Below are 14,769 nucleotides of genomic sequence, written 5' to 3' on the forward strand. Positions count from 1 at the left end.
ACTGGAGAAATCAACACCAAGAACAATGTTGTTAATGTTTTTATAAACTGGGTGTTCAATACAGTGCTATTCTAACCGCACAAGTAATCTGCGCAGGACTCACAGCTTTCTGTAGACCTGGTGAAATAGCTGAAGTTCCCACAGCATATTGCCACAACCACTCCGAGGCCAGACATCCTCCTGGTCTCAGAGGCAACCAAAAACATTGTCTTGTTGGAACTGACTGTGCCGTGGGAAGCTCGCCTGGAGGAGGCCCACGAGGGGAAGATGACCAAGTATGAAGAGCTGGTCATAGACTGCCGCAAGCAGGGCTGGAAGGCAAGGTGTATGCCCATCGAGGTTGGCTGCAGAGGTTTTGCAGTGCAATCGCTCTACAAAGCCTTGAGTGCACTGGGCATCAAGAAAATGGAGAGGAGAAGAGCCAACAAGAACACCACAGAGGCAGCGGAGAAATCCCCGAGATGGCTCTGGATCAGGAGACTAGGTCCATGGGGAGGAGCGAATGTCACCTGAACACAAGTCGTGGTCTGATCAACCACGGCTGGGTCACCTGGGTGAGGGTGTCGTCTGATGTTGAAAGACCTGAAACACCCAATGACCCCAGGTCACATCACTGATGATGTGTTCAGGAGCATCAATAGATGTATTTTTATCAATGTTAAATATCAGGGTTGGTGGCAAGTTGCCATGTTTGCTCTTAACTATTACACTTTCTGGATAGAGCAGATTTGATCATTGGCAGCAAACATCTGCACTGTGATGGGAAGTCCTGTGACATGCGTCTAAAAAGGAGTGTAATCAGAACAAGCCCATCCACAAGAAAAACTTCTACAAAACTTTGAATTATTTTGAATGTTTCCGCTATTCAAACCACTTAAACTGATAAAATTATTAACATTTCCACAACTTAAACAACCTCCCCTTACTTTATCAATTAGAGAAACTCAAACATGATACATTAGTCCCTTGTATCTGTTCCTCTCCATTGAAGAGAATAAACTATGTTCCTGCACCTGGTTCAATATGTCAAGGGTTACATGGGCAGACTGTCCATTTAATGCTGGATAATTGCTGGAAATTCTTACTATTGCATTGGATGCCATAAAATCAACAGCCAGAGATGAATCAGAAAATCAGCAATGACTTGCGGTCAGAGGTTTCGGATCTCAGCATTCACAAACACACACATATACGCAGACATTCTGAACTTGCTGGCAGTCAGAGTGTGAAATGACAGCAGTTCCAAGCAGACTTGACAACATTTCATTGCAAAGTCAATTCAAAAGAACCCTGTCGACCAATTTTTGCTTGCAGAAAAATTTTCAGTATATTGAAACATTTTCCTCGACCTAACTGAGGCCGCGAGTATGCGGGAACTTCTCTCGAGCATGAAGGAAAGTTACAGTGACCTCCGTTTCAACCAAAATACAAGAGTCTGAGCAGTGAAATAATTTGCTTCAAAAATGAAAATGGAATTACAGACAATGGCCAACTGGTGCAGGAGTAGGCCATTCGGCCCTTTGTGCCAGCACCGGCAAAATAATTGGGATACATAAATAATTTGACTCCATATGGCTCTCGAGTCATGTGATTGGGGTATAGAATTACATTAAAGAGAATGAAGAACAGAACCTTGGCTAAAACTCCAATGCAGTACAGTGTGAGTGTTAAATGGCGTTTTCTGGGTGAATCATTAAATCATTGGCCCTTTTGCCGTCTCAAGTGGACACAAAATATCACATGGCACCATTTCTAAGAACAGCTCTCCCCAGCGACTATTGCCAGAAATAGTACAGATTATCAATTCAATATTGGATTGCTGCTATAGTGAAATCTTGCTCGGTAAAATCTGGTTGCCATGTTTCCTATGTACTATTTACACTTGAAAGAATACTTCAAGGATGACCAAGTACTTGGGGATGTCATGAAAAACTTTGGATCCAAAATTGGCACAGCTGCAGGAAATAAGTGGCAATGTTTGATGAGTATTTTTGTGACTAGTTTATTACCAGAAGAGCTCCTGGGGGAAATGTTCTCAGATACATGCTTTTTGTAATTTATAATTTATGCAAGCCCATTCACGTGTCTTATTTCATGTTGTACTGCCATGCTTGTTCATTTAAGGTTACGTTTGTTTATTTTCTGCATCTCAGAATCAAGGACACCTCTTCCACCGTGATTTTGTAATTTCCGAGTTAATTCAAAGCCAATGCAAGACAAGTTGCCCAACATAGTGATCAGGTGATAGACATAAAGTGCTGGAGAAGTCTTCAGTCTGAAGAAGGGTCCCGACCAGAAACGTCACCCATCCTTTTTGCTCCAGAGATCCTGCCTGGCCCGCTGAGTTACTCTAGCACTTTGGGTCTACCTTTGGTATAAACCAGCATCTGCAGTTCTTTGTTTCTACAGAATGACCAGGTGGACAGATTATGAGAATCTGTGCTCCTTTGTCTGTTTATGCAAGTCTTCTGCGCTCAAATTCTCATTACTTTCCCAACTTTGGGCGAGGGATTCCCAAGCGGCAAGAGATGCTGCATTTTATTACAGGAAGGCTTTAAGCTGATCAATGAATCATTCCGAATGCTATTTCCTTCCCCAATTTTATTTTGTAACAACGTTACTTCACTGCATCTGGAAAATATATTTTGCAATCTTCACCCAATGTTGCTATTATATGCAGAAAATAGCATGACTATGTCAATCAAATGTTGCGTTGCAATTTGGTAGCACGTGGAAAGGAGCCAGTATATTCACCCACAACTGGCAGTGGTGGATCCATTGCTATTGGTGTCACAGACAAAGTGCTCAGCTCACTGAAAATCTAACCTGATTTTCTAAAACTCCAAAAGATCATTAGGTGAAAACTCAAATTACAATGTTAACATCTAGTCAAATTAATGAATGCTTGTATTTGTACTGCAGGCAGTGAAGAAAGCTGATGGCATGTTGGCCTTCATAATGAGAGGATTAGAGTATAGGAGTAAAGAGGTCGTTCTGCAGTTGTACAGGGCCCTGGTGAGACCACATCTGGAGTATTGTGTGCAGTTTTGGTCTCCTAATTTGAGGAAGGACATCCTTGCTATTGAGGCAGTGCAGTGTAGGTTCACGAGGTTAATCCCCAGGATGGCTTGACTGTCATATGATGAAAGATTGGAAAGACTGGGCTTGTATTCACTGGAATTTAGAAAGATGAGAGGGGATCTTATAGATACATATAAAATTATAAACAGACTGGACAAGTTAGATGCAAGAAAAATGTTCCCAATGTTGGTGGAGTCCAGAACCAGGGGCCACAGTCTAAGAATAAAGGGGAGGCCATTTAAAATTGAGATGAGAAAAAAAAAATTTCACCCAGAGAGTTGTGCATTTGTGAAATTCTTGCCACAGATGGCAGTGGAAGCCAATTCACTGGATGCATTGCAAAGAGAGTTAGATAGAGCTCTTGGGGCTAGCGAAATCAAGGGGTATGGGGAGAAGGCAGGCAAGGATTACTGATTGTGGACGATCAGCCATGATCATAATGAATAGCGGCGCTGGCTCGAAGGGCTGAATGGCCGCCTCCTGCACCTATTTTCTAAGTTTCTATGTCTCAGAAATATGCTTCTACAGACAAGTGCCGAGGAGTCTACAATAACAGGAGCTGGCAGGAACTTTGCCAGGATTTACCAGGATCCTTCTGTACATTGAACTCCATGTCAGGGCACGTCATAAAGGCTGCCCCTGCATGGGCCTTTCCAACTTTTTACATAGGTTTCTGAATTGTATCACTCCAAATATTGTTACCCTTCATGATTTTGAAAATGTGAAACAAGACTTCAGAAATCTTCAGTAGTGGCACCAACATGCTAACAACAAAGAAAAAGAACAAGCATTTTTCACTGCATTTTGGAAGAGCTTGGGTGCTTTCTACATGCAGGTTTCTATTTTCCCCCAAGATAATTGCACACACATACTTAACTCAAACACATCACATACATACAAAGTCAGAAGCCAAGTGTTGATTGACAAGAGCAAAGGTTCAAATATTTTCACTTCACCTCAGCTCCTAGACTCTCTGCTACTGTGATAAGCATTCTGGTATTGATTAGCGATCAAAAACCTTTAAATAATAATGCAGTCTTCATAAATTTTTATTATTCCTGTTAGATTCTCTTCTTCACTGAAGAGCAATGGTGAGCCAAATTATCAATGGGGTTGAGAGGAAAGAATAGAGCCTCAAGGACAAATTCAGCAATGCCAGTTACCGATTCACTTAACTGGAGGACTACAATGAACTACAATAAACTGCATTCACAGTCCTTCCACGGTTGTTAAATTAGCACCTACTGTAGACTAGTTTCTAATGCAATTCTTTTTCACAAAAAGGATTCTGACAAATCAGTATAGAAATGCAATTTGCCATAAGATGCTGGGAAATGTATCTAAACATAATCAAAGAAGTGAACCACAATTGACCCTGCTACTCTCCCAAATGGAGTTAATCGATGTAGACTCCATTTCTAAGAACAATCCCCACTGTAGGCTCTACGTTACAATCAAGGCATGCTTCATAACTGGGAATGAACCCCTCTTTCCTCAATGCTCACTCGTCTCAAGTATATTTCCCAACAGGGATTTGTAGTACAAAGTAGACAATTGCTCTTCCCTAAAGAGATGTCAAACCCAATCAAAAAACCCCACAACTGCAGAAGTCAAATGCAATTAACACAACACAGACCAGGACTTAAAGCTCGAGAAAAGAGATTGCAGATGCTGGAATCTAAAGCAGAAAAAAAACTACTACTGAAGGAACTCAGCAGGCAAGTAGTGTCTTTGGAGAAGGGAAAAGGAATTATCGATATTTTGGGTTGAGACCGCACATTTGAGAACTTAAATATGTCTTCTTATAATTACTCAGTACCGCCCATACAGTTACCCATTTGATAAATGCATAATGTAAAATAGAAACAGTGCTTATGTTTATGGTTTGGCAACAAAGAGTATATCAGATGTTATGGTAATAGATCATGTGCAATAAACTATTTATGAAAAATATTATATTTGGGAGTTTTAAATACAAGTACTTTATAAGTAGGCTTTATCTTAACCATGCAATTCCCAAATAATACTGTACCCCCTATTCCCCACAAAAGCCCCCAAATAAGGATTAATTTTATAGCCCTTATGGATGTTAAATTAACTCTAACAAAGCCATCTAACATGATTCGGAATTTTGGGGTATAAAATTTACTTATTGAAACAGAAATATTAATTTACAGAAGATTAATAGAGATTAAAATAGAGGATAAATAGTTTCTGCATTTTCTGCATAAATGCACTTCTCCACATCATACCTGTTAAATGTGTTCTCACTAGCAATGTACTTATCCAGTCGGCCCAACGGTGTTAGCATCTCGTCTTGAGAGACAAAATCCAAGGCTGAAGGTATAATAAGGACATCAGACTCTGAGCTGTAGTCATCCACACCAACTGGCAGAGACATCAGAAATGTTATTTGCAATTGCAACCTGTTTAATTTGTAAATTTGAATGATTCCTTATACAGTGCTGATAAACAGGAAAATCTACATTGTTATAAACCACCTGCCTATTCATAGTAGATACAGAAACTCAAGAGGCTATTCTGTAAAGCAGTGTTGGCTTCTATCACTTCTCCACCTTGATAAACTCAACGTAAATGTGGAGACACACATGACTACATATGTTGGAAACTGGAGCAAAAAATAAATTGCTGGTGGAAATCAACAGGTTGAGTCGGGAGGAAGGAACTATTGACGTTTCAAGACCCTGCGTTAGGACTGATGGTAGAGAGGGAGGATAGCCAGTATAAAGAGAGTGTGAGGTGACAGGTGGTTCAATGGTGCTTTTATTGTTACGTGAAATAATTTTAGTTTTGTTTAGAGATACAGCACATAAACAGAACCTTCGGCCCACCGAGTCCGCACCAACTAGTTTGTTTTGCGCTCGTTTAAAATAACTTCAATGATTTCACGAAGCCATTTATATAATCGGCTTGATTACAGAGGAATTTGAAGGCTCACTCAAAGGTTCAGTAAGCTTGTTCCAAGACTCAATAAATAATCTAAATAGATACTTCCGGAAAGAAAAGCAGAGGGACTACACACTCGCCTTCACTGAGGGATGGTGGCGGAGACAGTCAACAGCTTCAGAATTTTGGGCACATATATCTGAAGATCTGTCCTGGGCCAAGTTCATTAATGCAATCACAAAGCAAGCTCACTAACACCTCTACCTCCTTCAAAAGTTTGAGGATATTCAGCATATCATCGAACATGCTAGAGAACGTCTACGAGTGCAAGGTGGAAAGAATACTGACTGGTTGCACCAGGGCCTAGCTCGGAAACTCAAACATTCAACAGCAAAGGAGTTTGCATAACGTGGGGGACGTTGCCTGATCCTTCAATGGATACTGACCTCCCCACCATCGAAGAGATCTACAGGTAGCAGTGCCTCAAAAAGGCAGCTAATATCGAAGACATACAGTCAATACTTTCTTCGCACTGCTGCCATCGGGATGTTGTTACAGGAGCCCAAGGACCTTTAGCTCCAGGATCAAGACAGCTTCTTCCAATCAACCATCAGGTTCTTGAACAATCTGCACAAGCCTAACAACATTCCTTCGAACAACTATGGACTTTCCAAGACTATAATTACTCTATTATATTTTGGCCTTTGAACCATGATCCAGTTTACTTAGAGTAACTGATAATGTATCGTATTGTTTGGTGTTATTATCTAATGTGGCTTTAAAGCTGTAGCAAGTGAGAATTTCATTATTCCAGTTAACATCCATTGCAACTGCAATAACCTGATTACTATCCAGTAACTGGATGGGTGCCAGGTTAAGAGTAGGATGAGGCAATACTTCATGTTAAACAGCTTGCCAACATTAATCATACATGACCTTGAAGAGTCTGAGAGAATGCCAAAGGTCAGAAAAAAAGGGTGTGAAATTCCCGTCTCAGCCAAGGTAGAGAGGGATCTGATTTTCAGTTTAGAGAAGTTGGCTAAGGAGCTGCAGACCTAACTTTTATCTCATTCAAATGTTTCTATTGGATTGTCAAGAATGTTGCCTTCAACATTGAATAGAGGGGATAATAGGTATAAGAGCAATTCTACCCCTTATGCCTGGAGATCGGATAACAATTCCGATAAGAAAACTTTCACGTTATATCAATAACTTGCAAGCAATTTATCATGTCAAATCATCCCAGAACAAACCATAAAACTTTCTACAGGTAACCTATCTCTCTCCAACTACATTGCAGAACAAAAATCTCCCTGGCAGCAAAACCGTCAGTTTATTAGTAGATCCAAGCAACAAAAGGTCATCTGACAAATGCCCCATGTATAATATGGAAATTCAGTTTTAATTATCCCATACCTGCAATCATTCTTATCCTGGAACCAATTGGTTGCTAAGATCTACATTAAGAACCTGCTACTAATTCAGCAGAGCAATGAGCAATATTGATATAGAGGGATGATAATCAGAGCCAGCTGGATGCATAATAGAATTCAATTGGTTTTCTCTATTGACTCAAACATGTAGGAAATGCCCATGATCCGTAGAAAAACAGCATTGGAATTTCAATGTCTCCTACATCCTTCATCATCGAATGTGTAGTGCCTTCAGGAAGAGTTAAAAGACACAAAAGACATAAAGAAAGCAAACTCATAAAAGACAACAAAAGCATTTAATTTCAAGAGGGCCTGTATACAAAAACTGGGATATAACACTGAGGCTCAATAAGGGGCTGGTAAGGCCGCATTTGGAATATTGTGAGCAATTTTAGGCACCAATTGAGGAAGGATGTGCTGGCTCTAGAAAGGATCCAAAGGAGGTTTACAAGAATGATCCCAGGAATGAGTACTTCTACTCAGGGGCTGTAGAAAGCATCTTGTCCGGCAACATCACAATCTGGTTTGGGAACTGCTCTGCCCAGGACAAGAAGGCTCTGCAGAGAGTAGTGCGTTCGGCCGAACGCACTATGGGAACTACACTCGCCCCCCCTGAAGGAACTATACAGAAGGTGCAGATCCAGAGGCAGCAACATTATGGGGGGCCCCTTCAACCCCAGCAATGGACTGTTCCAGCTGCTACAGTCAGGCAAATGCCTCCACTGTCATGCTGTGAAAACAGAGGATGAGACGGAGTTTCTTACCACAGACCAGGGACTAATTTACTGTACCAATTTACTGTTGTGTTTTGTCTTTTCAAGATTGCTGTTTTTTTCCCTAATATGTAAATACTGATTCTGTTCTATCTGTTCTGTCGTTTTTTGCACAATCCACATTCATTTCACTGCACATCTTGTATGTGTATTTGACAAATAAACTTGACTTGACTTGAGTAGGTTAACTTATGATGAGCGTTTGTCAGCACTGGGCCTGTACTCGCTGGAGGAGGGGACCTCATTGAAACATACAGAATAGTGAAAGGCTTGGATAGAGAGGATGTGGAGAGGATGTTTCCACTAGTGGGAATCTCGGACTAGACGTCATAGCCTCAGAATTAAAGGACATTGTTTTAATCAGAGAGTGGTGTATCTTTGGAATTCTTTGCCACAGAGGCTGTGGATATTTTTAAGGCAGAGATAGATTCTTGATTAGTACAGGTGTCAGAGGTTATGTAGAGAAGGTAGGAGAATGGGGTTCGGAGGGAGATAGATCAGCCATGATTGAATGGCAAAGTAAACTTGATGGGCCGAATGGTATAATTCTTCTCCTATCACATAACCTTATGAGCAAATGCTACAATCTTAAAACTGCACCCTAAAACGTTACAATAGATCCCGATTGATCATCAAAATGGCTGGCTTTTTCACTTTTAAGTGAAGCCAACAATTAAAAATGCTCTCTTGAATATTTTCCCAATCTGTTTTTGTACCCCTTTTTTCCCCCAAATGTCCACTAAAATGTAGAAGATTTAAATGTTTAAATGTTGTTATCATGCCATTGTAGTTGCTGACTACATCATCCCAAGATATTTCAAAATGACTTTATTACAGCAATGGGTGGCTTGGAAAGTTAATTGCCAATAGGAAATGCTTGAATTGCAATTGTGATGAAAGCCTTTCATGGATTTAAATCCAGTTTGTCCATGTCATTCCTAAAACTATATCATAATCATCAATGTGAACTCAAGTTGGGACTAAATGCACAATTGAGAGACAACAGTCTACACATCTACTGTCAAGAGAAATCTGTCCATGCAATGAAGCAATTTTACTTGTGCTGATCTGTACTTTACACCATGTCCATCTCATATATCAAAACTGAAACGTTTCAGGTATTCATGCAAAAAACTTGCTTTCACATAGATCTAGACACAGAAATTGCCAGACTACAAAAACTAGGTTCACAGAATGATATCCTGAAATTCCACAAAGCACATACGCAGTATAACACAAGTCATCCTCCTTTCCCATATCTACCTAGAAAGGAGGGATTCTAATATATAGGCAATTTCCTTCATTGCATGCTCCTCTCCCATATATTTCAAATTGATACTCGGTTTAAGAAATTCTATCCATCATCTCTGGTAAACGTTGAAAAACAGGTGAAATATTTCAGGATTCTGCCAATTCCACTTGAAGTGTACAAAACAAGATCAAGTCAACTATATCCAAGTTATCCACACTTTTGCAATTTACAATGCCTCCCACAAAATGGCCCAGCTGATAACAGGAAATCACCAGTAGAGAAAAATCTGATGCAAATCTGAGGTCCACTGATTCACAAGCTCGAACAACAAAGATTCATTCTACAGCACTTCCACAAGGTTTATAAATATTTAGCAAGCTTTTAACGTGTTAAAAATGACATATCACCTGTGTTTGTACATTAAATTCAAAAATACTTCTGTGGATAACATACAAAAATACTCGTTCCATCTACCATCTTTCATGTAACAATCAGGTTGATAGAAAACAAATTAGATAGACCTTGGCCATCCTTTGGTCCAACAACTGTATTCCTATACATTTATTTTAACAATTATTAGTTGCTTTAGACATTGCCTGTATATACAGGCAAAGTTACATTGGCTACTGAAGATGTACAGATCATGACACCAATGCAATTCACTAAAGAAAATGTTCCATGCAAATAAATACCACCCATTATCAAAAATAAATGCACACAAAACATAAGATCTCCAACTACACACTCTCCTCATTTTCTACGGATCTGTGTACTCGCAACACTGGCCTTTGTAAAGCATTAATTATAAATAAATATAGTGCATTAATTCAGAATTCTCTCTCATCATATCCAGTGAATCCTGTTTGCTTGGAGACAGGTTGCTTTTGATGTCTTGTGCTGGCAAATAATAAAATATCAATAATGTGCAGCCAGGATCGGGAACAACAGAGGTCAGGAATGCAAGTAGGCTTGCAGTTGGAGCCAGTATCTGGAATGTGTGGTTGGAGTCAAGGTCTGAATTGGGAACACCAGGGGTCAGGGATGTAGATGGATTTCAGGCTCATTCTGGAATCAGTACTATGTGCCAAGCGCACATTTCAGAGTTAGGGTCAGGACTATGGATGGGTTGAGGTTGTAGCAAAGCAGGAATATAATGCAGGTTGGTAGATTCATGGAGGGACAGGCTGCTGTATACTTTGCACCCTTAATGGTAACATCAGTTGGTCTCACTACATTCATGTTTACTTTATCTGTGTGAATTTTGTTCTAACTCTCTCAAATATCAAGGACTAGTGTATATACATTTTAGACAATCTGATTGATGAAATGTGAAGGACAATCAAAAATCAGTGATCACGAACTAAAAGTGATCACTAACAAATGGTTAATGCACAGATTTCAAATTTCAAAACAAACTGCTCCAATTTTGATCATATTGAATGGCGGTGCTAGCTCGACAATCTTACTCAATTAAAAAAAAAGAAAATATTCATTAATTCAATAATACACTAATGTTTTCCTTACAGAGCCAACAATTCATGCTGCCATTTTGACAGCCTATGTCAAATAATTAAAAAAAAAACAATTAAAAGTGCTCAACTTCCTAAATTTCTTCTGTGAAATTTGTTGGACGTTCAACCACATTGACAACACATTCAGGCCTTTGTTTTAACAAATCAGACAGGCAACAACAAAAAAACCCTGCTACAACTGGTTACTTTTGGGCCAAAGAAGGAAGATTAATTGTGACTAGTTACCTACTGAAAACTGGCAAAGCAGATGAGGATAGGATCAGGCCTGGTATATGATGCAGTTGGACAGCCTGCTGCCACTCACCATTCAATTCACATATGAAAAATGGGCACTTGGACTAAATATTGGAGGGCACCCGTAGGTTCAACCCAGCATGGAGTCAGACAGCACCTTAAAAATAAGCGGAGGGAGGAAAAAAAAAAAATCAACTGGATGCCAGTGGTCTGCCAAATATTTTGATCGCGCAACTCAAGGCAGGCATCAAGCTGGGCAAACCCTGCTTAAAAATTACTCCACCAAACATTTTCAACAGGAAGACAATGTGACAACAGACAACTTCAGCTAACCGATTAGAGAACCATTGCGTTCAATGTGCTGTTACTGGCTTTATATTCAAAATGATCCACTTTTAACACAAACCTAAGCTTTTCAACACTTATTTTAAATACATATTTCCTAATTCCTTGTACTTCAGCTGCTCTCCTTCTGCCAACTACATTCCCTTGAAAACAATAAACCCAAACGCTTGAAGCATTTTCAAAAAGTGACAACGTCTCGCCACCTCTGCCCGCTCGCACTGTGCCTGACAACGTGAATCTTATTCAGCAGGCAACCGGTCGGGTGCTATTTGTTTTTAGGGCGTTTTCGGGTTTATTTTCCGCTCCAGCTCGGAATCGCCGCTGGCTGCTGAAGTCAAACCCCGTTTGTGGCAGTGGGGGTGGGCAGGGAAGAGCCCGAGACGATGGGCCCAGGATAGATAGCCCGGGAAGCGGCCTTCAACATAGAAAGAAAATAGGTGCAGGAGTAGGTAATTCGGCCCTTCGACTCGAGCCAGCACCGCCATTCAATATGATCATGGCCGATCATCTAAAATCAGTACCATGATCCTGCTTTTTCCTCCATATCCCTTGATTCAACCAAGGCGAAGGCTCGGCCTCTCCCTGGGGCCGGGGTGGGGGGGTCGGGACAGGAGGGGGCAAGGAGCGGCCTTCGGGCCCGAGGAGGAAATGGGGGGACCCATCGGGACCAGGAGGGGAAGGGTCGGGGGCAAGGAGCGGCCTTCAGGCCCGGGTAGAGGAGGGGCCGGGGGTCGGGGGCAATGAGCGGCCTCAGGCCCGGGTAGAGGAGTGGCCGGGGGTCGGGGGCAATGAGCGGCCTTCGGGCCCGGGTAGAGGAGTGGCCGGGGTCGACCCCTCGGGCCAGGGTCGGGGCAATGAGCGGCCTTCGGGCCCGGGTAGAGGAGTGGCCGGGGGTCGGGGGCAATGAGCGGCCTTCAGGCCCGGGGTAGAGGAGTGGCCGGGGGTCGACCCCTCGGGCCAGGGTCGGGGGCAAGGAGCGGCCTTCGGGCCCGGGTAGAGGAGTGGCCGGGGGTCGGGGGCAATGAGCGGCCTTCAGGCCCGGGGTAGAGGAGTGGCCGGGGGTCGGGGGCAATGAGCGGCCTTCAGGCCCGGGTAGAGGAGTGGCCGGGGGTCGACCCCTCGGGTCGTGGAGGGCCCCGGGGAGGGGGCAGCCCTCGGGTCAGGGAGGGGTCCGGGAAAGGGGGAGGGAAGGAGGGGTGGGGGAGAGACAGGGCGGCCCACGGCAAGAAGGGGGGACCCGGGTGGGGAAATAGGAAGGGGAAAGGTCGCCCCTCGGCCTTGTGACTCCCACCTGGACGCAGTCCCTGGATCCCAGCACATGCCAAACCCCGACCCCCCCGATCCCGCCCCCCGCCCCTGATCCATCTCCAGCCCCACTCACATCCGTCCACATCCTCCTGCAGCTCCTCCTGCACCAGCGACAAATCTGCAACAAATTGGGTGGAAAACAAAATCATTTCAAAAACCCAGCCCGAAACTAACAAGAGATTTTAGGAATTTAAAAAACTCCAGAACATTTCACAACTAAGTTATTTTGTCCTCTAAGAGGTTTTTTAAAAACTTTATTAAAAAAATTACAACATAGAGTTGTAGATTAAAAAAATAAAATACAGCTGCAATTATTGCATGCGAGGTGGGGGCGAACGGGTGGTTTCTACGGCGGTGTAAAGATTAATTAAATAAATAAAGAGGAGCCAGCTCTTCCCTACCCGCCATCTTGCCCCCCTGGTCCTACATTTAAACCCCTCCCTGAGCCCGGCCTCTGCACAACAACGCTCCTATAGCTGAGCTCTGCACAACAACGCTCCTATAGCCGAGCTCTGCACAACAACGCTCCTGCACAACAACGCTCCTATAGCTGAGCTCTGCTATAGGATCTTTGCTGCACAACAACGCCCGCCCGCCCGCGTCTCCGCCAGGACTCACCGGACAGCGCGCATTGTGCATGACAAATGGTCCTATCTCCTGACGCTGGTAGCATATCAACGCATACATAGATAAGACACAAAATACTGGAGTAACTCAGCGGGATAGGCAGCATCTCTGGAGAGAAGATATGGTTGACATTTCAATTCAAGACCCTTCTTCAGACTCTCCTCAAGGTCACCCATTCCTTCTCTGCCTGCCTCGCTGAGTTACTCCAGTATTTTGTGTCTATATTCGGTGTAATCCAACATCTGCAGTTCCTTCCAAAGCATATCAACGCAGACAGATTTGATGTGACTATTTGATATTTTCCTTGTGTTTTATTACTGTTCGTTATTTGTCATTTCAATTATTCATCAGAATCAGAAAATCTAAAAGAGCTTTGCGGAGTAGCAGCATTAAGTACATAGCAGTGACTGTGAGATCCTTGTTGTACATTTTTGCTGGCTGTCATCCATCTGTGATTTTAGCTCAGTTTTTCTCTCTCAGATCGTAGAGCCTGACCTAATAGGCAGGTCCCACAGCCATGCTACTTGCAACACACCCTGCACAACCCTAACCATAATTCTACCTCAGCGCCAAATTACCATGGATTTACATCACAAAGTGTATTTTGACTTGCATTATCACAATCTGGCTTGCTTATCATAAATAATAATTGATGGTATATTTATTTGTCATATTTTGCATTTAACATGCCTATAAAGGTCTAAACCTTTAGTTTAGAGATATAGCATGGAAACAGGCCCTTCGGCCAACTAAGTCCGCATTGACCAACGATCACCCATACGCTAGTTCTTTCCTGCACCCTGGAGACAATTTACAGAAGTCAATTAACCTACAAATTTGCACGTCTTTGCAATATAGGAAGAAACCAGGGTACCAATTTCCCTCCTGGGATAAATAAAGTTCTATCGTATCGTATCCAGAGAAAACCCATGCGGTCACAGGGAGAATGTGCAAACTGCACAGACAGCTCCTGCTGTTTGAATTGAACCCGGGTCTCTAGCACCACGAGGCAGCAACTCTGCCGCTGCGCCAATGTGCAACTCTAACTGCAGCGAGAATGATATTGTTCCAGTGCATATGACAAATAATTGTTCTTGACATAATCCCCTGAATTATTGAGATATAGAAAGAAAGCACTGAGACCAACAAATGGAACAGGAGCAGGCCATGTGGCTCATTGAGCCCACTTTCCCATTCAAAATGATCAGAGTCAGTATATGCACAGTGGGGGGAAAAGGATCTGCTTCTGTGTTGTATGGCACTGTGGCTTTCTATCT

At 42.5% G+C, this 14,769-nt stretch overlaps 1 protein-coding gene across 3 annotated transcripts in view; it reads right to left on the bottom strand.

Moving 5' to 3' along the window:
• LOC129696240 (serine/threonine-protein phosphatase 4 regulatory subunit 1-like) overlaps positions 1 to 13,378 on the bottom strand; it is a 60,134-nt gene extending 46,756 nt beyond the window's left edge. Inside the window, exons 1-3 of one of the 3 annotated variants that reach the window (XM_055633944.1) lie at positions 13,267 to 13,378; positions 12,939 to 12,983; positions 5,334 to 5,469 (exon numbers count right to left, since the gene is read on the bottom strand). In XM_055633944.1, coding sequence (XP_055489919.1) covers positions 5,334 to 5,469; positions 12,939 to 12,983; positions 13,267 to 13,273 — 188 coding nt within the window. In that variant the 5' untranslated portion in view covers positions 13,274 to 13,378. The remainder of the gene's footprint in view (positions 1 to 5,333; positions 5,470 to 12,938; positions 12,984 to 13,266) is intronic. The other 2 variants (XM_055633945.1, XM_055633946.1) reach the window with 2 other exon arrangements.
• Positions 13,379 to 14,769: the final 1,391 nt, after the last annotated feature.

The sequence above is a fragment of the Leucoraja erinacea genome, chromosome 4 (assembly GCF_028641065.1).
Source record: "Leucoraja erinacea ecotype New England chromosome 4, Leri_hhj_1, whole genome shotgun sequence".
NCBI classification, from domain to species: Eukaryota; Metazoa; Chordata; class Chondrichthyes; order Rajiformes; family Rajidae; genus Leucoraja; species Leucoraja erinaceus.